At 37.6% G+C, this 27,886-nt stretch overlaps 2 protein-coding genes across 6 annotated transcripts; one reads left to right on the top strand and one right to left on the bottom strand.

Annotated features, from left to right (window-relative positions):
* Positions 1 to 3,284: 3,284 nt before the first annotated feature.
* Positions 3,285 to 9,896, top strand: LOC103707405. Of its 4 annotated transcripts, XM_039134070.1 has the most exons (11): positions 3,285 to 3,521; positions 4,054 to 4,131; positions 5,434 to 5,722; positions 6,203 to 6,292; positions 6,379 to 6,891; positions 7,686 to 7,824; positions 7,935 to 8,097; positions 8,330 to 8,458; positions 8,605 to 8,799; positions 9,232 to 9,354; positions 9,573 to 9,896. In XM_039134070.1, the coding sequence occupies exons 3-11, from the start codon at positions 5,458 to 5,460 to the stop codon at positions 9,684 to 9,686; spliced, it is 1,731 nt and encodes a 576-aa protein (XP_038989998.1). In that variant the 5' UTR covers positions 3,285 to 3,521; positions 4,054 to 4,131; positions 5,434 to 5,457; the 3' UTR covers positions 9,687 to 9,896. The 4 variants fall into 4 exon arrangements, with proteins under 4 accessions (XP_038989998.1, XP_017698365.2, XP_017698367.2 ...); XM_017842876.3 differs by lacking the exon at positions 4,054 to 4,131 and having other exon boundaries at positions 7,689 to 7,824; XM_017842878.3 differs by lacking the exon at positions 4,054 to 4,131 and having other exon boundaries at positions 3,286 to 3,521; positions 6,209 to 6,292.
* A 2,132-nt stretch (positions 9,897 to 12,028) lies between these two features.
* On the bottom strand, positions 12,029 to 26,413 carry LOC103707404 (protein IMPAIRED IN BABA-INDUCED STERILITY 1-like). 2 transcript variants are annotated; one of them, XM_008791875.4, is made up of 9 exons: positions 25,561 to 26,413; positions 24,606 to 24,890; positions 24,141 to 24,458; positions 17,445 to 17,672; positions 15,552 to 15,649; positions 14,924 to 15,035; positions 14,285 to 14,815; positions 14,066 to 14,198; positions 12,029 to 13,187 (listed from the first exon to the last, which is right to left on the bottom strand). In XM_008791875.4, the coding sequence occupies exons 1-9, from the start codon at positions 25,918 to 25,920 to the stop codon at positions 13,168 to 13,170; spliced, it is 2,085 nt and encodes a 694-aa protein (XP_008790097.3). In that variant the 5' UTR covers positions 25,921 to 26,413; the 3' UTR covers positions 12,029 to 13,167. The 2 variants fall into 2 exon arrangements, with proteins under 2 accessions (XP_008790097.3, XP_008790095.3); XM_008791873.4 differs by having other exon boundaries at positions 14,285 to 14,824; positions 25,561 to 26,407.
* Positions 26,414 to 27,886: the final 1,473 nt, after the last annotated feature.

Below are 27,886 nucleotides of genomic sequence, written 5' to 3'. Positions count from 1 at the left end.
TATATATATATATGTATATATATGTATATATATATATATGTATATATATGTATATATATATATATATATATATATACTAAGCGTTATTATTTAAGCCTCTTGTGTGATGTGTCATGTCACTTTGTATGTCATTGTACTTTTCAAACTGATCATGAATGTCAAAGTCCATATTTACTCACCGGCCTCTGGTGGTTACGGTGAACCTAAACCACAGCATGCAAACGTACCATCAGTTTTGCTCGCGGCTAGCATTTGCACGCATCAAACCTGCAAGCTATTAATCTAGGTCTTCATATCCTGAAAGCACCTAACCAATGTACCACACTTTCCAGCTAATGGTAATCATTACTTAATTTGGAAGTGCAAGTATAAATGCTATTCCCATCAACAATGGTGGTGTTTGGTAGCCGTGATTCCACTACCTCTGTCATCATAGGGAATGCACTCTATCCAAATGATGGGACTTCTTGTGGTCATGGATTTGAACACGTCCAAACTCTAAGCACATTGGAACCGTGCTTAGTGCTTACAAACTTTGAGATTCCACTTACTTTATTCATTGCTTTATGGAAAATTTTCATGTGTGCCTGCTCACTTTAGTCTTTTAAACCTTGGATTATTAAGAAAAATAAATTTATATCACATGTTTAAGATGTTCAAAAGTACTTTAAGCTAATATCTTGTTAAGATGGGGACAACTTAATATAAAATTCTTAATACGAGCTTTTTGACCGAGATATTCCATATCGGTGAGGTAGAGCTCAGTGGAGAAATGACAACTGTGCGAATTCATTATGAGCGTAAAACATTAATGTTAAATATCTCTCAACTATATGAAATTTGCATGGACAAATGGAGTATAAGCATTCACTTAAGAGTGGCTCATTATCCTTGTTCAAGTGGAAAAAATGATGATTTCTTGGCCAGAGTGTTTATTCATCATTTTCTAATAGAACAAGCACAAGCCAGTCAGGGCAGGACACTACTATCTCTGACATTATTAGGCCTGTTTATCATGGTTTTTGGGTTCTATCAGAAAGGTTATTCTCTATTTGAATGCAGAAAGCTAAACCACTCATAAATGAATCAAATACTTTGTTCACATTATAGCTTTAATTTCTAAAGAGATTTCCTTTATTCTTGTTGTAAGAGTAATGCTAGGGAGTAGAGTACCACTCAATTTGGTGGTCAGCTCTCATTGGACATGGTACAAATTGATGTGGTTCCCAAAGGATTAGATGAATACAGCATGAAAACAGATGGTACAAAGTTATTATCAAAGGACAGTGGATACATCCCATCCGATCACCTCACGGTGACATCCAGGAGCTGGACGTCCAGCGACGTATGAGACGTACGACTGCTGTTGCTATCCAAACGACCGAATGCAAAACGACGAATCCATCAAAATGGCCCGTTGTTTGAGTGTTATACTAGCCGTTATTATTTTTTCTTTTTTTTTTCTAGTTAACGCTATTTTTCTTATGGGTGATTTATGTGGAGAAGCACAGGCAACTGTTTTGCTGATGCAGTCTCAATACATCATACATTGATGGAAGAAGAACAACGACGTTACGAGAAGAAATTGAATGAATGGGCTCTATTATTATTTGCTCCTATTTTTGCTTATTTTTCATAAGATTCGAATTTTTCTGAATATCACAAATTAAAACCAATAATAAATGTAAAATTGTATAGTGGACAAAATAACAATCAAATTAACCAATATTTGACATTGAATATATGTACATGTACAAAATATATAAAATTATTGTATTATGTGAACAATGTTAAGGATCATAAAAGGGTTGTTAGAATTGTCATATGCATACATATCATGGTTATTTATGTTATTTGATCAACTTTATAATTAATAATTTAAAGAAGTTTTCCCTCAAATTAATTTACTATAATGGTTGTTATTTAAGAGGCAGCCTATCATCCTTTAGTGAAAGCATGCTTTTAATTATTATGCTGCCCAAGTTTCCTATAATATTGTTGAACCCATTATAAACATCTTTTATGTTGCTTCCATTGACAATAATAATGGAACCCCCTAGTTATCTAATTAAGGGATTATAAGGAGAGACAATGAGTAACAAAGGGAAAATGATGTCCTAATTGATGAAAACAATTATTAACAAACCATAATACTATTTTCATCGATACCCTACATAAAAAGCTATTTTATTATACATATAAACAGTGAAGAGATCATCTAATGGCCATTATTCTATTGCAATATAATTGGTTAAAGAAATCATGATTGTGCAACAATTGCTATTTATGTTATAACTTGAGCAAAGTAGACCTCTATCTCATTAAACAAGTGCCTTCATTTATCACTCATATGCCCAATTACAATATAATTGGTTAAAGAAATAATAATTGTGCAGCAATTGCTATTTATGTTACAACTCGAGCAAAGTAGACCTCTATCTCATTAAACAAGTGCCTTCATTTATCACTCATGTGCTCAATTACATTTTTTTTATTGGAATCTATCCATTGCTGTTTTTATCCGGATGTCCTCGAGCTATCCATATTCCTCTGACATAAAATATCATATAATGCCATGTTATTTCAAATTATGGTCTTTACACCTAAATGAGATAGCATAACAGATTTCCATATTTCGAGCAAACTAAACCTCTATCTCATTAAACAAGTGCTTCATCTATCACTCATATGCTCAATTACATTTTCTTTCATTGGAGTCTGTCCATTACTGTTTTTATCTTGATGTCATGGCAGCTATTCATATTCCTCTCACATAAAATATCATATAATGCCATGTTATTTCAAACTATGGTCTTCACATTTAAATATGGTAACATAACGGATTTTTATATCTTGAGCAAACTAGACCTCTTATCTCATTAAAAAATGCCTTCATCTACCACTCATATGCTCAGTTGCTTTTTTTTATTATATATTATTGAAATCTGTCCATTGCTGTTTTTATCTGGATGTCATCGCAGCTATCCATATTCCTCTAGCATGACGGATTTCTATGTAAAGTTTTGCACAACCATTTAATTTGCCCAAGCCGTGACACGTAGAGCTTTTTTTTAAAAAATATATATAATCTAGGACTGAGAAGAGAGAGAGAAAAAGGAACAGCTTCGCCACCTTTCTCTCCTTCTCCACGTGGACGGAGGGTGTCTTCGATTCTCCCGTGCACTCGGTCCAGGTGGTGTCGTGTCACATATTTATTCGTAGGTGTATACACACGCTACTTTTCTATAAATGGTGGGAGGTGGTTGTCTCCCTTCTCTCCGTCTCTCTCTATATCACCTCTCCTCTCCTCTCTATAGCCGACGGACGGCTCTTCTTCTCCACGACGAGAGTCGCAGAGAGGGAGGAAAGCCTCCTAGTTCCCTCTCTCTCTCACAAAAAAATAGTTTTTTTTTTAAGATTTTGTTATCATAATACTTATGAGCATGGCCTCAATACATAGATCATTCATCACCTTCTCTCCCTTGGCCTTGATGCGGACGTAGTAGTCCAACAACCCACAGGTTTGTGTCTCTCCGTCGCCTTTTTCTATGGATCATTTTTCTCTATTTGTTTTCTCTTGTCGTTAAAATGTCATAGGTGTCTCTGTTTTTATGGTGATCTTTTTTTTTCCTTCTTTTGAGGCCTACAATATGTTATGCTTTTAGATGTTAAGGTTGCGTACATGCCTTATTGATCAATGCTTTAATCATTTAGTTATTACTTTTTCCACGTAAATTAAATACTTTTTTTCATTTGATTGCTCCTTTTGTTTTGTTGGTTTGGGTTTTTATGTTTTTAGTCCTGCTTTTCTATATCTTCCTTTTTACCAACCTTTTTTTTTATATTAAAAAAAACATCTTGTTCGTCTCCGCTTCGAGTTTTGATATTTTGACCAATTTATCTATTTTCCAAAACAATCCGTTTATATTTTAGTAGCTATACATCATTTGGTTTCCTTGCTTTGTCATTGAAATTTGTCGAAATTTTTTGACCTCGAGGCCTTCTCTACTCTGCTTTCCTCTCTTGTTTCCTAACTTATGCTTTTGTCTTTAGATCATCATCGCCGTCGTCGTCATCATCATTTTTATTACAAAATGTCATCCTTTTCTGTGACTGTATATTTTCATCAAGGTGACGTGGGATTTCTTTAACCCCTTTTGCTTTTTAGTTAAACCAGTTCTCAAGGTTTTCTGCTCAATAAAAAGAGAATCTTAGTGTGAGGTACCATTTCTGAGTAATTCACCATTTTTTTTATGTGTGATATAATTAGCAGCTATAGTTTCCGTTATTAATTTATGACAGATTGTTTCTATTTACATTTTCCCCTTTTGTTTGGGTTGATATTTTGTATAGACTGTCTTTGAAGGCGAGGTGCCATCTCAGTGCCTTGAGCTCGTTGTTTGGCTTGAAATCAATGGTGGTTTGGCTTTTGCTCCTTTCTGGCTATGTTAGGAGTTCTCTTGTTATATGTTACAGTTAAATTCGCCAAGCCTAGGCATGCACTGATTCTTATAATCTACTATCGAGTTGTCTTATGTGAGGTGGCTTGGTTATTTTACTCCATTTCAAAAATTTTTGACTAACCTGTCACTATTTTTTTGTTGTGTGGTCTTCATCATGCTGTATTCAGTCTTATTAGTTTTACTGTGTCTTTGTTTCTTCTTTTCATTTGAATCATTTGCGAATTATATAATGTTAGCGTGATAGGTTGACTTATATTTTGTTCAAGACAAAAGTGATGACAACCTTTCCATTATATAAGGCAAGGTAAGCCTAGGTATTGGTAAGCTGTTGGGATTTTTTTTTCATCATACCTAAATGCAAAGCACTCATTTTGGTTCATCTCCATACTTCTGAGATTTTCTGTTTCACAACACAGTGATGCTCTCTCACTGGCTTTAGATCTATTTGCATGCTTTAACTGTCAATTGCTCCCAGTTTAGACCTTCCTGCCAAATTGCCTGAGGCAGTTGAGTCATGGAAAATGTCAAAAATACAAATCCAAAGGAAACGATCCAGAAATAATGATTATTGCACTCCTGCTACTGAATTCTAAGTTGATTAGAGAATATTGAAACAACTGAAACCTCGAGCAAATGTAACTGCAGCAGCCATAAAAGCACGAGTAGAATGATCGAATTCTTATATAAATTGCCAGACATATTGCAATAGAAACTAGTAAAACCAGCCTGCTCTTTTTCCTTGACTCTGTGTTTGAATGGACACAAGAAATGTCTTATGTGGTTCTTTGTGATCACCTCAGAATGTCTGATTGTGTACTATTACATTTTTTAAACTCGATCAATAATCTACCTGTTCTAATATTCTCCTCCACTGATTGTGTACTTTGGCTCTTGCAGTTTTTATGATTCACTCTGGTTATCTCCTCGATATTCGATCTTATATGAAGGATGCTTCTCTTTTTTCTGGCAGATTCTATAAAACCAAGCTATCATCATGGGTGCCTGCATATCCAAATCAGGGAGTAGACACAGACCACGGTACCCTCCCAGATCCAAGAAATGCCATGGAAGGATTGTTACTTCAGCTCCTGATGCACCCAAATCCCAGATTGGCGATGGGAATTGCTTGACAGATTTTGCTCTTAGTGAGTTTGTTCATGTGGAGACTGATTCAACAGCTCATCGAAAATCTGAGGCTTCCAACTTGACATTGCATCTTACTCAGGTGCAATGGCACCATAGTCAGGTGGATGATAATGGTATTTTTGCTCTCACTTAGAATTAAGTTTTGATTTCAAATCTCTTTATAATTTACTTTTGTTTGTAGTTTGATTGCAATTATGAGTTCTATATTTGAGTTCTTCATGATCTAAGAAAATATAGTACACTGATACAGGATCATGCATTTGTTCCCCCTGTTTCTCATTTGATTTGTATCTCCGCTAGCCTCAGCACTTCCTTGATTCTGTATCATTTTCCTAGTACCAACCTCGTTGAGATGATGGAGAGGTCTGTTGTTGGTTCTCTGATGCAATCGGAGAGAGAAAAGCAGCTGTACTGGATAGAATATCTAATTGATTACCTATCCATGTATTAGTAGATGGCTCTTGTTGCCAATAAAAGGATCTCATATATGATCATTATATTAACCTGAAGCTTGTATCTAATACACTGCATTTATGTTTTCTTTCATTGAGCGTTACATACAGAAGCATCCCTTGACCAGTGTCTCAAATCAGATGCAGGGTTACGCCAAGAGGATACATGGTTTGACTCTGTCAGTATTCTAGAATCTGATGATGACGATGATTTCAGAAGCGTCCATGGAGGTAGAGTGAATTATCTCTGTTATCTTATTTGTTAGATTTGCTTATGATCTTTCCAACTTTATCTAACCTGATTATTTTTAATACAGACTGTTTTCCATCTGCAAATGCAACTGAGACTCAAAAGCTGCAGTATAAAAATGCCTTTAGGGATGCCATGTGCAAGTTTGAGGAGTTTTGTGGGAGCACTCCAGTAGCATTGGATGTTGAAAAATATTTGAAAAGAGATGGAGGAAAAACTGGCAAAGATGAATTTAAAGATCTCGACCGATTTGCAATGATAAGTCCGCATCGTTACAAGCTTTCTATGGGAAAGATTGATGAAGCCAGATTTAGAATGAAAGGCGCCGAATTTTATACCAAGACAAAGACTTTGGTAGACTCATATGGTAGCTTTAAAGGTTTTAAAAAACATGACACAGAAGAAAAATGTCATGAGAGCAGGACGCCATCTCGCGTACGTAAGCTAGTTCCTTCTGTAAGCTTTAACGATAAGATTCAAATGCCAAGTGCTAGCCCACAGTGTCAAAAAAGGAAGACAGCGGTTTTAAGGCTTTCTTATAAGAGGAAGTCTTATGATGGAGAAGATGCAACTGCATTTTGTAAGTACAACCTTTTGCCTTCTACTTATTCCACCGATGTTCCTATTAGCATCGCTACTCAATTGCTGAGAATAAAATGTGGAAGCAATGGTAAGCACTGATATGATGATGTGCACAAAACTTGACCATCTCAGTTAAAACTATATATCTCAAAATTTCCTGAAGTTTCAATTTATGCAGCCATACGTTGCAAAATTGTATCAATACTGATAAACTTTACAATGATCACTTGGAACCTTTCTCTGCTTCCTCCACAATAATATACTTCTGCTAAATTATTGATTTTTCTTAAAACAGATGTATATTATGGATGCAATCGCAAAGTATTAATTTATTCTGATGTCTTTATTGGCTCATACATACCTTTTCTTTATAGTTTGAACTTGCCTTTTTGTTAGATGGTAATGTCATAAGCGCATTTATTTTCTAGGACTGGTAAAACTACACAGAGAATTTCCCGGGTTGTCTTGATAACTTCCTAAGAGAGTTACAAACCTTTGTCTCTTCTATAAGCTATTGCTATTTCCTCTCTTTGGTCATTGTGCTTTGATTTTCTGAAAATAAAAGTTTGGTGGCAATTGCTTTCTTATGCTCACCATTGCATTCCATTAACATGTCAAATTCCTGAACTGCATTTGTTTCTGCGTATAATTGGGTCCATGTATACAATGACAGAATAGCAGTGTCATGCAAATATTGCGATTGAAAAGGGATATCATGTTTCACTAAATTTTCTCTCAACTCTTTTCTTTGTAGAATCTGAGAAGTATGATAATTGTGGCTTTTTATTGCAGTAGGTGCCTCAAAGCGATTATTATTCCGTCCGAGAGGAGGGCTCGTAATTCCTTGTTCTCCAGGGGAGAAACCAACATCAGGATGCTGGTCTCTTCTTGATCCTTCCACTTTCAAGCTTCGTGGAGAAACCTATTTCAGGCATGAATTTCTCGAGCTAGTAATTTTGATGCCCTGTTTCCACCATATTCCTAAGTTTGTATTCTGCTTTTCTAATTTTAACCTGCACTTTCCTGAAAAATGTCATGCAGAGACAAGAAGAAATCTCCTGCTCCAAACTATGCCCCATACTATCCAATTGGTGTTGATATGTTCGTATGCCCACGCAAAGTACATCACATTGCTCAACACATTGAGCTTCCACATGTCGAGCCTCACGACAAATTTCCCTCACTCCTGATTATTAATATTCAGGTACGTGGGACATCTTTCTCAAACTTTTGTTATGACAGTACGGGATATACCGTACCATACTAGTTTGGTACCAATACTCGGTACGGATGGCATACCAACATCCGGTATGCCAAAAAAATTTCATACCATAACGTACTGACACTGTGCTAGTGTGGCACCAGTACGGAGTCTTATACCGAGATGGCGAACCTTTGTTAGATTTGTCTTATATTATTATGTATTGTCATGACAGATGCCTACTTATCCTGCTGCAATGTTTCTTGGTGATAGCGATGGGGAAGGCATAAGCCTTGTATTATACTTTAAAATTTCTGATTGTTTTGACAAAGAGGTTTCTTCCAATTTCCAAGAATGCATAAGGGTAAGGTTCTTTTCGTCAATCTTCTACAATTCTTCTCCAGTGGTGCAATTTTGTTAATCAGGCTCTCACTATAAAAGAAGGTGATGATGAATCGTTCAGATCCTTCGGTAACTCATATTTCAACTGATAAAATTAACTTTTTGCAGAGATTTATTGATGATGAAACCGAAAGAATTAAAGGATTTGCAATGGATTCCCGAGTTCCTTATAGAGAAAGGTTGAAAATCTTGGCTGGGTTGGTAAATCCTGAGGATCTCCATTTAAGTTCTGCAGAAAGGAAGCTCATACAAGCATATAATGAAAAGCCAGTGCTTTCACGCCCTCAACACAATTTCTATCAGGTATAGAAACTTCTTTCTACCTCACATATCGGAGAACACTGATAACGTTTTGTAATGTAAGAGCCTAATTGAAGATATTCATAACTTATGATAAGCTTGAGGATCATCAGCAGTGTAATAGGTCATCATTGTAGTGTAGAAGCTTAAACTTGGAATAAAAAGTGCTACCGTATTTTTTCGAAAAGTATTTGTAGAATTTTAGCAGATCATATAAAAAAAATGTTAGTGGACTCAACAAACTGAGCATGTTCGCATGTCTTTCTGCATCAGTTTTGTGGTAGCAGAAATTATTTGGTTCTCTGGTGTAACACAAGTTTACATCTGAAGAGAATTACAGTTGATGAAGCTTTGCAGTTGCATGTGTTGGACATGCATCCCATTAAATATGTATATGTTTTGTAAACAGTGCTCATTATTATTTGTGGATTGCAGGGTCCAAATTACTTTGAGATTGACCTGGATATACATCGCTTCAGCTTCATATCAAGAAAGGGTCTTGAATCATTCCGAGATTGTCTAAAGAATGGGATTCTGGATTTGGGTTTAACTATCCAGGTAATTTTTAACTTGGTTTGTACATGCTGTCGTGATCTATGACTTCATTAATGTATCCGATCTATTTCATCTTCTGTAGTCAGTATCAGATCATCTGCAAATATATTGGAAAGGAGAGCCAAGTTACCCATGTTAATCTGTGCTTTGTCTTGTAGGGTGTTAGTCTTAGTGTCTGAATTAGTTTAAGTAACAAGTAGTCCTTGGAAATACTGATGCAGGCCCAGAAGCTGGAGGAACTTCCAGAACAGGTCCTGTGCTGTGTGAGGCTGAACAAGATCGATTTTGTTAATCATGGCCAGATCCCAACTCTTGTGACACTCGATGATGATTGAAGCCTGTGGGAAGTATTGTTGCTCAAGCATTTGCATCCAATTCATGGGCTGGAAGGGGGATGAGGAAAAGAGGCTTTGATGCTAAACCCTTTATGTAAACAATGCAAGCCTATTAATAATTTCTCTCTCTATCTCAACACAGTACACTCAGAAATTCAGTTCCAACATAATAATAGCGCCTTCTATATGATACTAGTTGAAAATGAATCATATTTAAGGTATCCTAACATGCCATTTCTCAGCTCATATAGATCTCAATCTGGTTGGTTTTGTTGTAACCTTTGTTCAACATTGGTCACAATGAACCTCGGTTTAGCAATAATGTCCTAAAACAACAATAGCCCTCTTGCCTACTCGGTGTCATATGGACTTGCAGCCTAAAAGCTTAAGTTGTTAGGAGGACTGGCCCAAGTTCATAAATCCATGTGGCATCCTTTTTGTTAATCAATATTGAACTATACAAATCTCTTGCACCTAATCTCATGATGCCTTTACCGCGATTGGCTCCTACTCAACCTGGTTGGGGGGGGGGGGGGGGGGGGGATCTACTATATCCTCTTCAACCCTAATATTTTTTAGTAAAAAGCCTATACGACTAATAAAGGTTGTAGCATATAATGGTTCCGACTCTGATACCATTTGTTATTGACTTGCAGCTCCAAAGCTTAAACTGTTAGGAGGAGGACCAGGCCTAGCTCAAGTTAATAAATCTATGTGGCACCTCCTTTATTTGTCACTGTAGGATTATAACACCAAGCACAAGACCCTAGGATCCCTTGGTACAAGCAACTGCAAACTATTTTATGACCCTCATGAATGCCTTCTCCTTTCTTGAATAATTTGGCCAACAAGATCCTGTGACTTGAATTGGAACAAACATATCGAGACATTCAGCTATTAACCTTTATTCTAACCTTTTGGTAAACTATTTGTGGGTGTGGTTCAGGTCCCCTGCTGTGTACCGCGTGAGGTGCATGATATGTGGTGCACAAAATTTCAAGATTCAGTGTGAACATAAACTGCACCTTCTAATTATCAATTCATTTTAAGGTGTAATAAGGACTACCGAACTTTAGTTTGGATGGTACATTCACTTGCCACTTAAGATGGGGAGGGTTCAATTCTACAAGATGTCAGACCATCGTTTTGGCTCCTATTACTCAGTACCTTGGTTCCATAAGTACTAGGCTTGGGTCTGCTTGGGGATTTGAGCTTCGGCCAAGAAAGAGGATGGGAGTGTATAGGGTAGATGGTGAGGTTAGAATTCTCCCCACTCACAAAAGTAAGGTGTAACATATATATTTATTACAATATGCTGAAACCTTGAATTAAAGATAATAATTGAGAGCAGGTTTACTTAGACCTGTTCTCCTTATTTAACAACTTAACTAGAAAATAGTCTAAGGGTCACATCTTCCATGAATAGGATGTTCTATTTTAACTAATGGAATATGTATCTCCAAGAAATTGAATTTAAATAACTTCGTGGGCTGATCTTCCCTCTCTTTTTTTAAAGAAAAATAAAGAAAGATAGGGGAAAATTTAATCTGGTAACTAATTTGCTAAAATATTGGTATCGATGAAATTGATTCACTATACGATTCTGTAATATCAAAAAAGACTGGTAATTGGACATGTGCAATACATATTTAAGAAAATATCCCAATAAAAGAGTTTAACATTGGGGGATAAGACAGATAAAACACCTGCATTAAAAAAGAGTATCAATGTTCTTTAGTTATTTTTTAAATGTTAATAGAGTCTAATAGTTTGGGGATGTGGACAAGAGATAGGTAGAGTTTTTTTTATTTTTTAAAATAGAATCCAATTGGTTTGGAATGCCATTGAGAAACTATGGAAGTGATGGTGGGCAGGAATAAATAGACATGCATGTAGATTATAAATCTCACTTCTTAATGATAGTTTTCACAAAAATATTCGTGGAGAGAACTAAGGATATTTTGATCAGAAAAATGGATTAAAAAAATCAAATATAGAATATACCTTTCTATTTAATAACTTCTTTTGAAAAATGGTATAATCAGTTGATCCATGAAGTAGCAAGTATTTCATACTTGAATGATGCCAAACTAGTTTAGTGGATTATTGAAAAGAAATAAAAAGGAACATTTTATCAATACATATCACATAAATCAAGCCAAAATTTGATAATTAAATTATAATATATCTGTTAGGCAATAAGCCTTACAATATATCTTTCCTCAACTACCATAACCATTTAAACTATGGTGAAGATAAGGATTGAACCTAGATCTCTAGGACAAGCAACACTGACCTTTACCAGCAAGATGAGCTAAAACCTACATTAAATCTTACAAACCGATAAAAAGAGAATTTTCTCATCCCACAATAAGCAAAACCAGGAGTGTAGCAACAAACCAGGACCATATTCCAGCGAATAATTTCAAGTCAGTAAAAGAAATGCTTCCTCATTCTTATTACTCATTTCTGTTGCATCTTGTGTCCCTTGCAGATTTTGAGAAGCAAACCAAAAGTTTAGGCCAAGATCTCAGCAGAGATGAGACCAACCGATCAAAATAAGGCATTCTTATAGGGCAGAATCAATTTTTAGTATCAATTTTTTGATTTTATAATTTTATGTTTATCGTGTCGATACTTTCAGAGGATACTTAATCACATGAAGCAGGATCAATGAATTCTGAAATAATTCAGGAGATTTCAGAAACCATTTGAAGGATAAGGTTTCTTATTCACATTAGAGGATAAGCAAGCCTAATGGCTACTCATATTATACTTCTTTCATCTTGCATAAGAATGAAAAGAGATTATAGAAAATGATCTCCAAATGCATGCAACCTTTACCATCCTTTTCTTTTCAAAGACCCTCGCTTTCATATCAATACTGCAATTATGTTACTTTTAGAAGTTGAACGGGATGCATCTAGGCATGTCCTGATGCCAACTTGTAGATTAGTTTGAACTATGATTGCTATATCAACAAATTGGCCGCATACTTCAGCAATTAGCCCCCATTCACAAATTTGATTTATCTGGCTGATGCTGAAAGAAGAACTTATCCTTTTATTTCTATACAATGATCTTTACACAAACTTGGCCTCTGCTTCGGGCACTTGCTGAGCACCACGATACCGCTAGATTACCAAGGAATCAATTTGTTTCCAAACAACCCTGCATGCTCCTTTTTTCTGAGATGTCAGAAATGCTTGCCATCACCACCAACCCAGTTTTGAAAGGGGGAATTGTGGGCTCCAACTTCTTCGCACCACATTTTATATCAACAGCTAAAGAATTGTTAATCAGAGCAACTAGAAATGTACTTCATTTCACCCAACAGTTGTGGGAACACTCTCAATACTTCATCCAACATATCTGACATCATTTTTGAGCTCATCCAGATGTTAGTTTCCCGGCATGCATGGCGAAGCCATCAGTGTTGATAGGGTTTCTGTTCTACTAGAAAAAAGCAAGCCCTGGTTTTCTACTTTCTTGGCTTCTTTCCTGCCACCGTAGATTAAGACCAATGAGAAAAAATCAATATTCTACTAAATAGCAGATACATACTGAGAATAAAATACACAAACCATATTGGAGTTCTGGTCAAAAACTAATCAAACAAAGATTGTGAGACAAGTAAAACTACTACCCTAGCAGAGCAAAATTCAAGTAGCATAACTAGTACAAAAGATGCTGTTGAAATCAATGTAGATATAATATGATATCACGTGAGTATATATTGAATGTCAAGATTCAGTGTTCAACTATAATTTCATGCAGATTACGAGCTTTCTTAACTAATAGCCCTCTCGAGATTCTCATTTTCTTTTTAATGGTCTGCTGGGACTTTCTTTAAATACCAAGATGCTCTAAGTTAGACAAGCTTTATTTAGTTGGGCAGACAAGCAGTCACATGAGAAAGAAGGGAAGCAAAACAGACAGATGATAGCTCAGGAGGATGTGGTGGTTGTGCACAAAACCTGAGTCTAAACTATAAAGGATTACCAAACATGATGAGCAGGGGGTCTCAGATTCCAATAAAAAGGGTTGAGAAGATAATTGAACTGAGAAGATTTGAATGAAGTAGTAAGAATGTTTATGATCACACTTGCCGTGGTTGCTTAATCCATCCAAATGGACAAAGGCTGTTTTTTATCTCATGTTTCTTTATAAGTACCTATATTTGCAATAACAAAGCGGATAAATGTATGAAATGCATACCATAAGTTCCCTTAAAATGGGATTTCCAAGTTACCTTTTTGGGGCTACTAAGGCTGGTTATTCATCTTATGTTTCTTTGTAATCCTATGCTTGAAAGAATAAAATGAGTAAATTATGAAATGCTATCCATAAGTTCCCTTAGAATGGGAATTGCAGGTTACCTCTTAGGAACCATGATTTACGAACTACTCGGCGGATGTGGCGTTCATGCTTCTCCAAAAGTTCATCAACCTTATGTGATTGAGACAACAAAGGCCCTGAGAACTCAATTCTGTCAACTTGATCCTGATAGCCCTAAGAAATTTCAAACGAAAAGATAATTAACTAGCTGAATTGCCAGAGTAATTAAGAAATAACTGCAAGAGTAACTTCACCAGTACCAAGTTGCTATATTTTGATGACGCTCCATCTCTCATGTAAACTGCTTCTGACAGATCTTGAGAATGGAACATGTCAGAGGAATCAAATGAATCTGGTCGTTCTAACTGGGTCCACTTCTTCAAATTTGCTTGTTTTGCCAATGCACGTGGCTCATGTCCTTTGGAATCAGCATGGGCCTCATATCCATTTCCATTTGCTTGTCCCTTCAAGTCATGAGCATTTTCGGTTCGCAGGTTACAAGATGGATCCATGGCACCAGAAAGATGACTTCTTGAGTTAGACCTGCTGTGAGATCTAACTTGTGCGCAGCCTTCTTTCTGGTTTCTTGCCCATGCAAAGGCACTAGAAACAGAAACATGCAAGGGCCCTGTGAAAGAATAATCCTCTTGGGAGTAGTTCTTTACATGCCGCCCTTCTTTTGGAGGATTAATTGCTGGCACTGGCTGCAGATCTGCGAACAATCTAATTTCACCATTTACTCTATTAAGGTCTTGTTTTACATCATTTTTATTGACTCCATGAGTATTGATCTGCAACTCCTAGAAAAGAAAAAAGTTTTTTCAATTAACACATGCTCAAGTATTTTGTATGTCCATTAATCATTCAAATATGTTAGTCAAGGTAAAAAAGAAATACACCTCTGGTTGATCTGCTACTTTACTGAGCATACTCGGTTCTTGTGGAGGTCTCTGTGCTCTTGTTGGTCTTCTTGTTGCTTCTACTCCACGTCCTCTGCTGACAACCCTTCTCCTGAAATGCCATAAAAACAATGATCAAAATGGCTGCCAAAAGGAAAGTGCTGTCATACACTTTGGGAGATAGAACTTCTTACTAAAATATAAGGTCTTATATCATAGGTCCAACTTTAAGAATGGGAAAGGCCTTAAGAACCTTATCATTGACTAACTAGATCAAGTTGCAGATTTCATTTAGGTTCTGGAACACTTGCATTTTTCGCATAGGAGAAAGGGAGATCTTTCTAACATAATTCTAACATAAAATGATGGAAGTCTTTTCCTCTCCATAAAAAATTCTTGGATAGGTTTACAAATGATGTGTTGTTATCTTCTTCATGCCACTACAGAAAATTCTTCACAAGGTCACATGGGAATTCATAAGCTAAAAGTCACTACAGCAATACATAAATTATAGTAGATCTCCTTTAGAGAATGTAACACTAGTTATGAAAAATTGTACAGTTTTCCAAAAAATAATTCTCAATCAGAAATATCATAGTTCATATATACATAAATAATTACATCTCACCTGCAGAGCTCCTCACGACTTTTTGCATCAATCTCCTTGTTAGGTGGGTATGTTGGCAAGCTTGATGGATCACATGCATATGGCATTGTTCTGAAATACTGCACAACAGCATAAGGAACCAACAAACAGTAAGTACAACCATGACAGAGCAGAACAGATCTTAAAGGTTTGTCTGGAAGAAATCATAAATAAATAATCAGGTGAAATATGCTAAGATAAGCGGCTACATGGATCAATATTTAATCCGATGGATTGCGCTTTTTACATATAAAAGCACCAGGAGAAGAAGTTTGATCTTAAAGAAGCTGAAGACAACACCACCAAGCTGTGAAAAAGATTATGTATCTGCGCTGATCTTGAAGGCCAAAATAAACAAATATCCTGGGCTTGCTCTGTACTTAGCTTGGGGTTTTCTCGGCAATTTGCCATTCTCCTATTTCTGTGTATTTGTTAATAAATACTCCCATTTCTGATGGTGCAAAGTGCTGAATCTCCAGGACATCATTGTCTCCTGAGATTCTATATATGAAGAGAAAATTTACGCTTGACTGTAAGCTCATGCTACATATAAAGTGCCATCAAGGTTGGACTTGACCTGCTAACCAAAAGTCGGTGAATGACTGAAGCCATGGAATATTTCAGCATCCTTGACCTTTTATGTTTGTTTAGAAAAAATCTGGACGTGTTCAAGATGATCGAGAGGCCACAAATGCAGTTATGTCACTTTATATATGCCCCAATTATTAAGCACAGAAGGTAGATTAATTAGCAATAATTTATATTTAATCTCTACTATTATGACCTTTCAATGTCCTTAAGACTAACTTTACACATGTTATCATCACATGGAATTTCTATATTGAATCGGGATATGTAAGTCAAAAGATCAATGAATTTTCTGTGCCATCATCATTTTGGCCATTATTTGCAGTACTGCTACCCTAACAGTCTGTACCAGGCATATCAACAGGTATCAAGTGACCCGATATCAGTACCAATAACCATACCATATCAACATTGTAGAAGTTGGCTAGAGATACAGGTACGAGCACCGGTATTGGTAATGCAAACTTTGGTTTTGGCATATCAGTTTTTGGTTGTTCAGTTGTCTTTACTATGAATGACTAGGAGCATCTATGCACCTTGACATGGAAAGGTACAATGGTACATGTTAAATGGAAAGAATGTTCATCATTTATGTTGGATGGCTCTACCATGGGAAAGTATCTGTATGGGTTTTTGCTCAACTTTCAAAAGAGTTGAAGAATGGAGATCCATTACAATTTGCTATCTTATGGAAATTTGGGTGAGTGAACATCATATATCTTATCAAAAAACATTCTATATAAAAGATGTGGAAGCCTATACTAATCATGCGATGTCTCAGAAATATAGTGATCCTTTTTAAAATGCATAAATAACTAAATTATGACATGAGGCCCTAGTTTCAAAGTTTACAGATTATCCTTCAATTATTTACCTCTATTTATAGAGTAACAATATCATATTTTTTGTTTTTCCTTTTTGACTTACGTAAAACAAAGAAAAGACTGTCAAAAAAAAAAGCCAAGAGCAATCCTCTCATTTTGAACAAATCCACCACCCCCTCCCCTCCCCAACAAAAAAAAAGAAAAAGAATCAAGGCTCTGGTCACTGCAGAGTCTAGGAAGGGTGAAAAGTATGCAAACTTACCCCTGCGTGCGAAGAAGCTATTTTCATACTTTGAACCCGTGACCTAGGTTGCAATGGAGCAAACTTACCATTGCATCAAGGCCCTCCCTCCCCCCAAAAGAAAGGAAAAAAGGAAAAAAAAAAAAGAAGATAAGAAAAGAGTGTAAAAGCTCAATATCAAATAAAAGATTTCACGTAAAAGCAAATCTACATAATGCTTACCACAGAAGCAAGAGCAGTTGAGGCAGTGCCACGCCTACAAGGTTCAACTGACAGAAAAACATCCAACAAACCAACAGCACTTGCTGGTAAATCTTTAAATGCCTCTGGGAGGCAACTCTCATAAGGATGATGAGGTTTGAATATTGTTGGATGAGGCAACTTGGACTTCTTCCAGTACTCATCTTCCGGGGAACCACAAAGCTTAAAGATTTTGTGTAATTGTTCAACCTGAAAAGGAGAAAACAAATAGTAACACTTAAATCAAATTAACGAAATTCTTAATAGCCTTAGTTTTATTGTAGAAGAAGGACATTTTTCGCATAATTTAGAATGGCAGATAAGCAATCATAACTAAAAAACAACATTGCTTTAAACCACACATAAATATGCAAATGCCATTGTTTATGTTCCACTATGCTGTAATATTGTATCTTCATCTCCAATACCTTTTCTTCCAGGGTTTGCTTACAAATCATGTTTCTAAGATAAGAAACTTATACAAATCTATATACACAAATGCACACGTATGAAGAAAGTATGTAGGAAAGTATGCATGAATGTTTGTATGTATGTATATGTATAACCATCTAGACCTACATATACATGCTTTTATGCAGATATCATCTATTGGCATGTATAACAATTCTTTTATTTGTGTTCGAAAAGAGTCACATATCAAACTATATTATAGTAAATTAATATCTGTATTATGATAGTTTTGCAATACGTTGATGGGATTCAGTCCTATTAGATCTAAGGGTGGCAATTCATGATCCAACCCATCAACTCGACCCGCAAACGACCCGCTTTAAGCAGGTTTGGGTTTGACATTAACAAGTTTGGGTCGTAAATAGGTTAACCCATCTAAACCTGTTTATTAAATGGGTTGGATTCAAGTTTAAACATTTGACCCGTTTAACCCATTTTGACCTGTTTAATAATTGGATCGGATTATGATTCGACCTGTTTAATCTATTCAAAACCTGTTTAAAACTTGCTTAACCTATTTCGGACCTGTTTAACCCTACCCGCTTAATCTGTTTAACTTGTTTAAATCCATTTAACCCGTTTAACTTGTTTAACCTATTTAATAAATAGGTTGTAGGTCGGGTCGGATTACCTGTTTAATAAAAAGGTCGGATTCAGATTTGAAATTTTGGCCTATTTAATAAATAGGTAGGGTTTGGGTTAATGAATATTTTACCCGACCCAATTGCCACCCCTAATTGGATCTAGAAAATCTTACTTGTTTTGTTTGGACATGAAAAGATAAATGGGACGTTGCAATTGTCAGAAATACTAAAAGCCCATTAAAGGCACAAATAGGGTGAGTTGAGATCTATCATAGAATGAGTGCCTCAATATAATATTTCTATCTACGAGAATTATGAATAAGGGTCTGTGGCCTTTATGGGAATCAATGAATCATTGAAAATTTTGACGCTAGCTCTGGAGTCGATTAGCATTAGAATCAATAATGCTTTCCCGGGCTCATCATGATTGCTTTAGAAATCATCCCAAAGCTCTGGATACTTCGAGTTCTTCGAATCCCAAGTTGTAGGGGTAACTTGATAGCGTTCACCAAAAAAGCTATCAAAAATCCGCAAGACTAAAAGGTGTTTCACTGCTCCCAAGTGGGATTTCAATGGTGGCAATAGATCTTTCATTTAAAAACTAGAGATGCTTTATCCAAGCAATCCCTTTTCAGCATGGTGAATGGTGTCCATGATAGAATTTACCAATGTCAATGGTGCTAGTCCATCATAGTGTTCGAGACCTCCTGTGGAGGAGTCATCAGGATCCCCTCTTCATAACTTTATGGTTTCCAAATTCCAAGCCTTCGGTCTTATATAGCAGTTCTCTAGTTCTAGTCTATCTCCCTCCTACAATTTAGAGCTTTACATAACTCAATACTATTATAATTGAGAGCATTTTCTCTAAAGTTTTTATGCTTCAGAACCATCTAATTGCAGTTTTTCTTGCCAAAATTTCTCGTTGTTTGAATTTTTTTTCTAAATATATGCAGCTATACCTTTCTAATGGTTACTGATTTTAAAATTTAAACCATCTATTTTTGACTAGGGCCAATTCTTCCATTCACCCTTTGTCAAACAACATCTTCATTCTCTTGGACTTTTGTCCTTACCAGCTCTTTTGCCACAACCTCTATTAGTTGTCACCTTGTTACTCTTGGACTCCTTACTCTCACATCCACTTTTTCGGACATTTACTATTTCAATTTCAAAGTTTTAATGAGACAAATAAGTTTTACTTAAAAATTTAAGATTTTCATCCTTTAAGATTGTAACAATCCATTGCTATATTTTGGCAGTAACATTCCAAAATATCAATTTATTTTCACCTAAGCAAACTCACCAGTATGTTGCTAACATCTATCTTCGTATCATGAATACTCAACATAGTAGAGTAAGTACTTGTGTTCCATGGTGCATCACCAATTCTCCACTAATCCACATCTAGAGGGGCTTGACATGTAAGACCACCATGATGGTTCAAATCTAAAGTCTACTTCAAGAGAGAAACTTGAAATGGCATCCCATTGTTTACAGGACCCATTCTTACTATAGGAAATTTAGTGAAGCTCATCGCTAATTCAATTTTGAGCTTTGAAATGGCTCTAAGATATGAAATATTTATTTGTAAATCAATGGAATGCAATGAAAGTTTATTGAGACTGAAGTACATCAAGTGTCTAGAGCAAGGTCGGCAGTACCGTCTTGAACCGCCTAGTTTGGGCGTACTGAGTCGTCCGAAGGCCGACCAGGATGGTTCTTGCTTCAGATCGAGAAACCAGCAAGGGAGGGGGAGAAGAAGAAGGAAAGAGGAGAAAAGAGAGAGGGGGAGGGAGGAAGGGAGGGAGAGAACAGGAGAGGGCAATAGAGAGTGAGAGAGGCGGAGGGAGAGAAAGCCCCCTCTCCTCCGCAAAACTAGAACAGGGGCTTCGGTCCCTTTATATATATATATATATATTTTGAAAATTTTTAAATGAAGTCGGCTCGAGCCAGCCTGAGGCTCATTGGGTCGGAAATGGGGCCCATTTCGACCCCTGTAGGGCTGGAAATGGCTCAGGTCGGACCGACTTCAGGTCAAACTATGAGCTACGCCCAAAAAAGTTTGGACCAGATTTAGGCCTAAAACATAGAGCCCATTTCTTTTTTGGGTCGAGCTTAGGTATATCATTGGCCGAACCTAGGCCCAGCCCGAACTCAAGCCTGGACAAAGCCCGAATTCAGGCCTCGACCCTGTCTAGTTCAGCTCCAAAATGGGTTTGTCCTCCTCAAGCTAAGTCCGACCTATTAGGCAAAATGGGTCCATCGAACCCAATTCAATTCCAAAGAGTCCTGACTCCCAAAGCAAAATGGGTCAGTCCTCCTGGATTTGTTAGGCTCTTCTTCTCTCAAAGAGTCTCGGTCCCTAATCAAAACTCATCTAGGGTTCTCTATTCTTGGCTTCTCCTCTCTCAGCCTCCACTGCTACTCCAATCCCTAAAGCTCGTCCCTCATCGTCAGTCGCCAGTTGTCGGTCAAGCAAGGCGAAGGCGAGCCCCCTATTGTCGGCTAACCGCGTTCCATTGAAGTACCCTTTCATCTTTGTTTTCGTTTGGATTTTCTATTGCTCCACCATGATACCTAATGTCCAATTGTTGTTCCATCACCATGATTGACCCAGCCTGGCTACCCTCCCTATTAAGCCGTTTGCTGATAGGGTTGTAGCCCACCTCCACCGCTAGCCCCCGCCTCCTTGAGCATCACTAATGGCAATATCACCTTGTTCTTTTCGCCGTCAGACTTCCTAGCCCGCCACTGCTCTGCCTTCATCCTAGTGCCACTCTAGTACTTGAGCCGGAGCCAGGCTAGCCGGTTCTCGAAGGTGGGGTCAGTGATGGCAGATGCCGGAAGTGTCATTGCTAGTTGTTTAACTTAAGATTTGTGTTGAATTCGGGCTGGGCTCGGGTCTGGGTTTTCCATCAACCTACGGGCATGGGTGCCGGTTCTGGTACTGCGAATCTTGATTTAGAGTGCTAGTTCCATGACTTTTTGACTACTAATGCATGCTTCAATCTATGGAGCAAATGTATTACTTTATTCTAAATATGACCAATTTAATTTTGTGATAATTGGCATATTTACAATTTCCACACGGTCACTATAAGGCAATGTCATTTGGGGTCAAATCTTCATTTAGAACACTCACATTGAGACTACAATACCTATCACATCTAGCTCCAAAGCTGTGAATGCAGCAACTTTTGATACTACTAGTTTCAAAGCTTCTTCTAGATATGGCTCTATATATTGCATTAGTTGAAATATCTTGGCCACCTCAAGAAATAAGTGGCAGTAAAAAGTTATCACTTAGTAGTACTTCCTAAACAGTCAGATATGTAACATATGACCCTCATAAGCAAGATCTGATATGTTTGTCTTGCCATCTGCTTAAAACCAACCCCTTCATGAACAGCTAAGTAGGGCAATGCCGCAAAGATAGATATCAAGATTGTGTGGGATTGTAACAGCCAAGGCTTACATATTTGTATGCATTTCTCTTGATATTGACTTATGGCACTTTAGGTATTCAGGCAACTATAACTAGGTGATGACCTCTCATATCTTCCACATTGATGGTCATCTTGCTTGGCCATATGAATAAAGCAAATGGTGGCCCTAGAAGAGCACCAAGATGATGCAATCTCTTTGTACCAGGGTCTTGAGATTCAACGAAAGTTGAGTAAGAGAAATAGACAAGAGGGAAGATGAAGATCATAAAGATTATAATTGTGCTCAAGTCTCATTATTACCTTCGAATTTGATCAAATCTCAAAATCTATATATTATTTTTATTTTAAGCAATAGACGATTTTTCTCATTTCATGATCATTCTTCAAAATATGTAATTAAGGTCTAGCAAAAGATCTACATATAAAGTCATTTACATCACACCTAAAATACAATGCTAGCGAATATAGGTTCCTAATCCAATCTATTACACATGTAGGATGCTTGATTCACAAACTAAATCTTAATTTTTCTGATAAGAACTACTTTTGAACTAAAACTTGAATTCCTTATTTGAGGAGCTTTCGGTCACTAATCATGCTAACTTGTATCAGTCTTGATATTCAAAAGGTTATGGTTTCGTATGTGTCCTCATATGAGACAGTTTGAGGCTGATTTGATTAGTTCGCTTAACTGCCTATGAGATTATGGATCAACACCCATACTTAGGTCTCTTTACATGCCCAGTGACCCTAAATGTTTCATGGAAAACTGTCTCTCTCTTGGTCAAAGTTGTATTTGCCTAGACTCGAGAATATACAACCATTCTTAAAAGATTAAGAAAAATATAGCAATCTCATACTTTGGTGGGAGACGCATCCATTTATAAGTTGACCTCATTTATATTGGGTCAAGTTCTGGTCAAGGTGCAATTGGCAGACTTATGCTATACTACTGCTATAATGGTGATATAGAGTTCAAGAGTTTTAGTGGATATGATGTCAATTTGTCTTGTTCCATATCTATTTATAATCATAAGCCATCATTTCTAAAAACTAGATATCTAGGAAGCGGTTATCAATGAAGGTCTACCATGATTTAGGCAACAAAGTATTTTTACCTAAAGAGTCAATTATATAAAGAACAATGGGGTTAGTAAGTTTCCACAATGTATTTAGGCACCAAAAGTGTAATACTGATTAGTCAGGCTTCTACATGCATGTGGATACCATGATTTCACCAGACTAATATTTTAACTGCAAACTGCAGGGAATGTGATGTCCTGAAGATGACAACATTGCAGGCATGACGGATTAATTAGATTCATATCATGAATGCTCTCATGTAGATCACAATTCACAAATATTCTTCCATGACACTGCAGGAACCTAGGCTAAGAAATTTGTTAGGGTTTCTGGCATGAACACAGTAGCATAATGTTTGAAAACTGAGGAGTGCTTTGACTACCCAAGCAACAAGACCCGCCATGTTATCAGCCTTTGACAACATGTCACATATTATTAGCTTTTGCTGTGTTTACCAGACAGATTATAAGGGGAAACCTCTGTAAGATTCTTGCTCCAACGCTTCCAGATCTTTTCTTTTTTTAAAAAAAATCTCTTTTCTTTTCTTCTGTTTTCTCCCATACTTCCTGTTTTACCTGTAACGAGCACGTCACTCCCACTTTAACATGCAGAAGGTAAGTTTTTCTGTCCTCTCCATGGAACCACCAAACTTTCCTTTATAAGACCTCACGTTTTCCATACTCCATATCCTAATGTAAAATGTAAAACATATGAACTCAATAAATTAAGAGAAGCACCAGCTTGTCAAATTGTTTTGTATTGGACCCTGACTTAACTCCGAAAGCCATAACAGATTAAGTTTTGTATACCTCCTACTCTATTTTTTTCTGATTTTTTCTCTTTTTATGGTATTTTATATGTTGCTCTGCACTAACTTTTTTCCTAAACCAATGATGATTAATAAGAGAAGCTGCTTCACCCAAGTTGCCAATTCTTTTTTTGTTTTCTCATCTTCACTGCCACGGTTGTTACATTTTCTCCCCTTAGTTTGCAACAGCAACAAAATTCAACAGCAAAAGGAAACGGAAGTAGTGAAATTATCAGATAATGGACTAGGATTGATGCAGTGGAACCTGAAACCTTTAACTAATTACCTCAGTTCTGCCCTGCAAGATAGGTTTCCTGAGAAAAAGTTCAGCAAATACACAACCAACGCTCCACAAATCGACAGTTGCTTCATAGTCTGTTGAACCCAGCAGAAGTTCAGGCGGTCGATACCATAGAGTCACAACACGGCTAGTTAGTGGTTGCTTATGTCCAGGTCTGCAAAAGTTTGCCAGACCGAAATCAGCAATTTTCAGAACTCCTTCGTTATTAACTAGAAGATTCGCACCCTTGATGTCACGATGAATGACACCACGTAAATGGCAATGTTCAAGTCCAGAGAGTAACTGGTGCATGTAGCACTTGATCTACAAAGTTAAATAAAGGCAAAAAGGAAAAAAGCAATATACTGTTTAGTAAAGGTTCTAATTATCAAATCCTTTACTTTCACCAACAAAGGAAGGCATGTCGATTAAGCAGATGCTCAAATATACATTAAATGAACATGGACAAACCTGCGGTTCACTTAATTTGATCTCAGGAGAAGAACACAGTCCTGCAAGATCATGATCCATATATTCAAATACAAGATATAAACTACATGACATCCGAGAAGTAATCAATCCCTCCAATTTCACAACATTTGGATGGTCAAGCCTGCGAAGTATGAGTATCTCTCTTGCCATAAACCTAACACTCTCTGGCTCAAAATTGTCAAACCGCACCTTCTTTAAGGCAACAATCTTTCCTGTGTCAAGATCACGCGCTCTGAATACACTGCTATAGGTACCTTGTCCAATCTTCACATGCAGTCAACATTTTCCAAAAAGTAGTCAGCAAACAGGCAATGAAAGGAAGCAAAGTAAAACTATGTTGATAAAGTAGCCACTAGAGTTATCCACATGTAAACCTATAATTAATTCAGTCAAGAACCCCAAAATCATGTTCATGTGCAAGAAACTAGCTGCTTGGGTATGAGTTGTTACAACACTTGGGTAAGTTCCCACTATTTTAATGACAGTTAGGAAAGAATGTGTGATCAACGTTATCTAAGTAAGGTCATATATGTATAGCCATTACCTAGTAATTTGAGCGTCCAAGGTGAAATTTCTTTAACTTTTAACTCACTGTTCACTCAGACAAACATTTTCCAACATAATACACTGACTGCATCAACCCCTCACCAACCTCCACCGTTCCCTCACCCCCCCCCCCCCAAAACCAAAAAAAAAAAAAGGAAAAAAAATGAAAAGAAGGAAACAAATACAGTTCTTCGGTGAACCGAAGAAAGGCATCCAATGGATCAATAGATGGATCAAAAAGGCCAAATTTTTTGGCATGGATTACTTCAAACAAGTCGCAAACAAAATAAATGTTTCTGCATCTATACTCATATTGGATGAATTTATCAACGACATCCGATTTTTTTAAGAAAATGCCAAGCATGGGTTTAAATAATCTCCCCATTACCTTCTCCAATTTCTCAAAGGAGTCAGCTTTGAGTGGCACCCATCCCTGAATGGCCTCGCCGGCGACGGCGCTGAGCCAAGCCGGCCATCCGGCAGCAACCTGCTCCCCTTGAAGACTATTGGCGAGACTCCCCAGCCGAAAGCTCCGCAAGCTAGTGCTCTTCACGCTCACCTTCCCAGAGTCCCCGGGCTCCCGTCGATCCCGTTCCTCCTCCTTCTCCGAACGCGCCTCCCCGGCCCGGTGCCGCCGCGAGGAAGAGGCCGAGGCCGCACCCGATCCCTGCCTGTGGTACCTCAGCACGCCCGACGAGTCCACGGCCGGGGTCACGGAGACCGCCTTTTTCGATGCGACGCAGCCCATCACCGGGGGGCTACCCGCCGGACCGCCGGCGACCCAGATGGCCGAGATCACGAGAATGGGCGCCGGAGAGGGCGGGAAAACGGGGGAATTCTCGGGAAAAGGGTAGATCTCGGTGGGGGAACTTGAAGGAAGAGGGGAGAGGATCGCAGGGAGCGGAGGAGCATAGGGTGAGGAGATCGGAGAGGGCTGGGAGAGCAGCCAAAATTGGGTAAATGTGGGATCTTTATTGCTTATTTCGCCTTCTCGATCGCTTGCGAGATTAGCGGGGGGGAGAGAGAGGGGAAGACAAAGAAAGGTGGGACTTTTATTCTCAATGCCGCGGCGAGCGACACCGAAATCAACGCGGGAATGGGAATATTTTCCTGGGGACCCGCCCTTGACTGGGAAAATATGTAGCCGTTGGAATCTGATAGGCAGCTATTATGGAGATTTTTTTCTTTTTGAAAAATGTTTTTGGAAATCATGGGCTTTTTCTTGGGGGCGTGTGTTTGGCTCCTTTTGTTTCTATTTTTCAGTTTTGCGTCTTAGCTAATTATAATATTTTTATTAGATTAGAAAAAGGGCAAGGTCTAGAGAAGGTACTGCAAGACAACTTCTCAAAGATTACCCAAACTTGGTGATGAAGGAATAGGCTTGGCTGAAATTTCAATTGAAGATTGGCTTATGATGACCATAGCAAGAAGAAGAAAATTTTTTTTCAACCCGTGCAACTTAAAAAAATCTCAAAAAAAAGTAAAAAAAGATAGAACAATTACAAAAGCTGAACTTAAGTTTCTTTTTATTATTGACTTTGAAAATTGGGCCTGCGACTCGGTTTTCCAATATGACTGGTTTCACTTTTGGACCCTGTCGAATCCTACTCGTAATGATCAAAATAGTCTATATCGGGTTTGGAGATTTTTTTGGATCATATAAACAAGTTAGATCTTAGATATTAGCTGGCCGAGGAATATGGAAAGAAGATGGTTTCTGGTGTTTGAAACTTTAATATCGTTATGCGTCGTATGTTATCAATACCTTTCACCACTTACGTAGGGTGTAGGTAAATCCAAACGCTAGCAAAAAAAATCTCGGGAGCCTCGGTTTAGCCTGGCCTGTAGCAGCCGTAGATGCTGACAAAGAAAGTAGGCAAGAAAAGAAATTGGTGACCAAGGACGGGTAAGAGACGAAGTCAAGGTGGGAAGAACGGGTCTTCTTGTTGTGTCATTTGGGGAAGATATATCGAGGAAAGGGGGAGAGACGGGGTTGTGAAAAGAATCCGAGTTGAGACACCACTTTCCACACAGCTGACTCCACTACATATGGGCCTCACAGAATTGGGTATCACTTGGGACCCATAAGAGACAAATAGCCGTTGGTGGTGATTGCTACTTTTTTTAAGAGCATATCATGAAGCTTAAGTCGTCTTAGAAGTGGTTTGAGTTCATTGCACTTTGGGTTGTCACACTCAGGATTAGCATGATTAGGATTGAGGGTGCAATTTGCGGTTCTGAGTTCTTCTAGAGAACATGGGACGAGAAAAGTTAATGGATGCCTTCACCGCTAATTTGTCGTGCAAATAGAATATCACTGTTTTAGATGTGAATCTTTGTGAACTTGAGTTAGTTAAAGGCGGTCATGATTGAGAAAGGGTGGTCGATATTAGGTAAGATATTCTTCTTCATCAGTGATATAACTTAGGTGCTATGAGAATATCATTTTGGTTGGCGCCTTGCGATTGTATGTATTTTAAGCACGCATGCATGCACACACGCACACGAGCGAAAAGATGGAAGACGAGAAAAAGCATGCATATGTGCAACCACCATAGGTGCTTGCATTCGATCCATGCACACACAAATAGAGGCTCCATAAAGTCCGCTAAGCAGTGGAAACATAATACATAATTGAGAATCCCAAAGCCTCCTAAGTATTGCACTCGACCAGTAACACAAAATGGTTCATGTTGTAATGTATCTTATACCAT

This window comes from Phoenix dactylifera, chromosome 15, assembly GCF_009389715.1.
Source record: "Phoenix dactylifera cultivar Barhee BC4 chromosome 15, palm_55x_up_171113_PBpolish2nd_filt_p, whole genome shotgun sequence".
Lineage (NCBI taxonomy): Eukaryota > Viridiplantae > Streptophyta > Magnoliopsida > Arecales > Arecaceae > Phoenix > Phoenix dactylifera.
This window is presented reverse-complemented; position numbering and strand designations above follow the sequence as displayed.

What these genes read in the sequence shown, in the direction of transcription:
- LOC103707405 (XM_039134070.1), top strand. Translation starts at nt 5,458, where the DNA reads ATGGGTGCCTGCATATCCAAATCAGGGAGTAGACACAGACCACGGTAC. An exon ending in TAGTCAGGTGGATGATAATG is followed by an intron (nt 5,723 to 6,202) that starts GTATTTTTGCTC and finishes GTCTCAAATCAG; the next exon opens with ATGCAGGGTTACGCCAAGAG. An exon ending in CGTGGAGAAACCTATTTCAG is followed by an intron (nt 7,825 to 7,934) that starts GCATGAATTTCT and finishes AATGTCATGCAG; the next exon opens with AGACAAGAAGAAATCTCCTG.
- LOC103707404 (XM_008791873.4), bottom strand. Translation starts at nt 25,920, where the DNA reads ATGGGCTGCGTCGCATCGAAAAAGGCGGTCTCCGTGACCCCGGCCGTG. An exon ending in TCAAATTAAGTGAACCGCAG is followed by an intron (nt 24,459 to 24,605) that starts GTTTGTCCATGT and finishes TTAACTTTGTAG; the next exon opens with ATCAAGTGCTACATGCACCA. An exon ending in TAAATCATGGTTCCTAAGAG is followed by an intron (nt 13,188 to 14,065) that starts GTAACCTGCAAT and finishes CTACGGTGGCAG; the next exon opens with GAAAGAAGCCAAGAAAGTAG.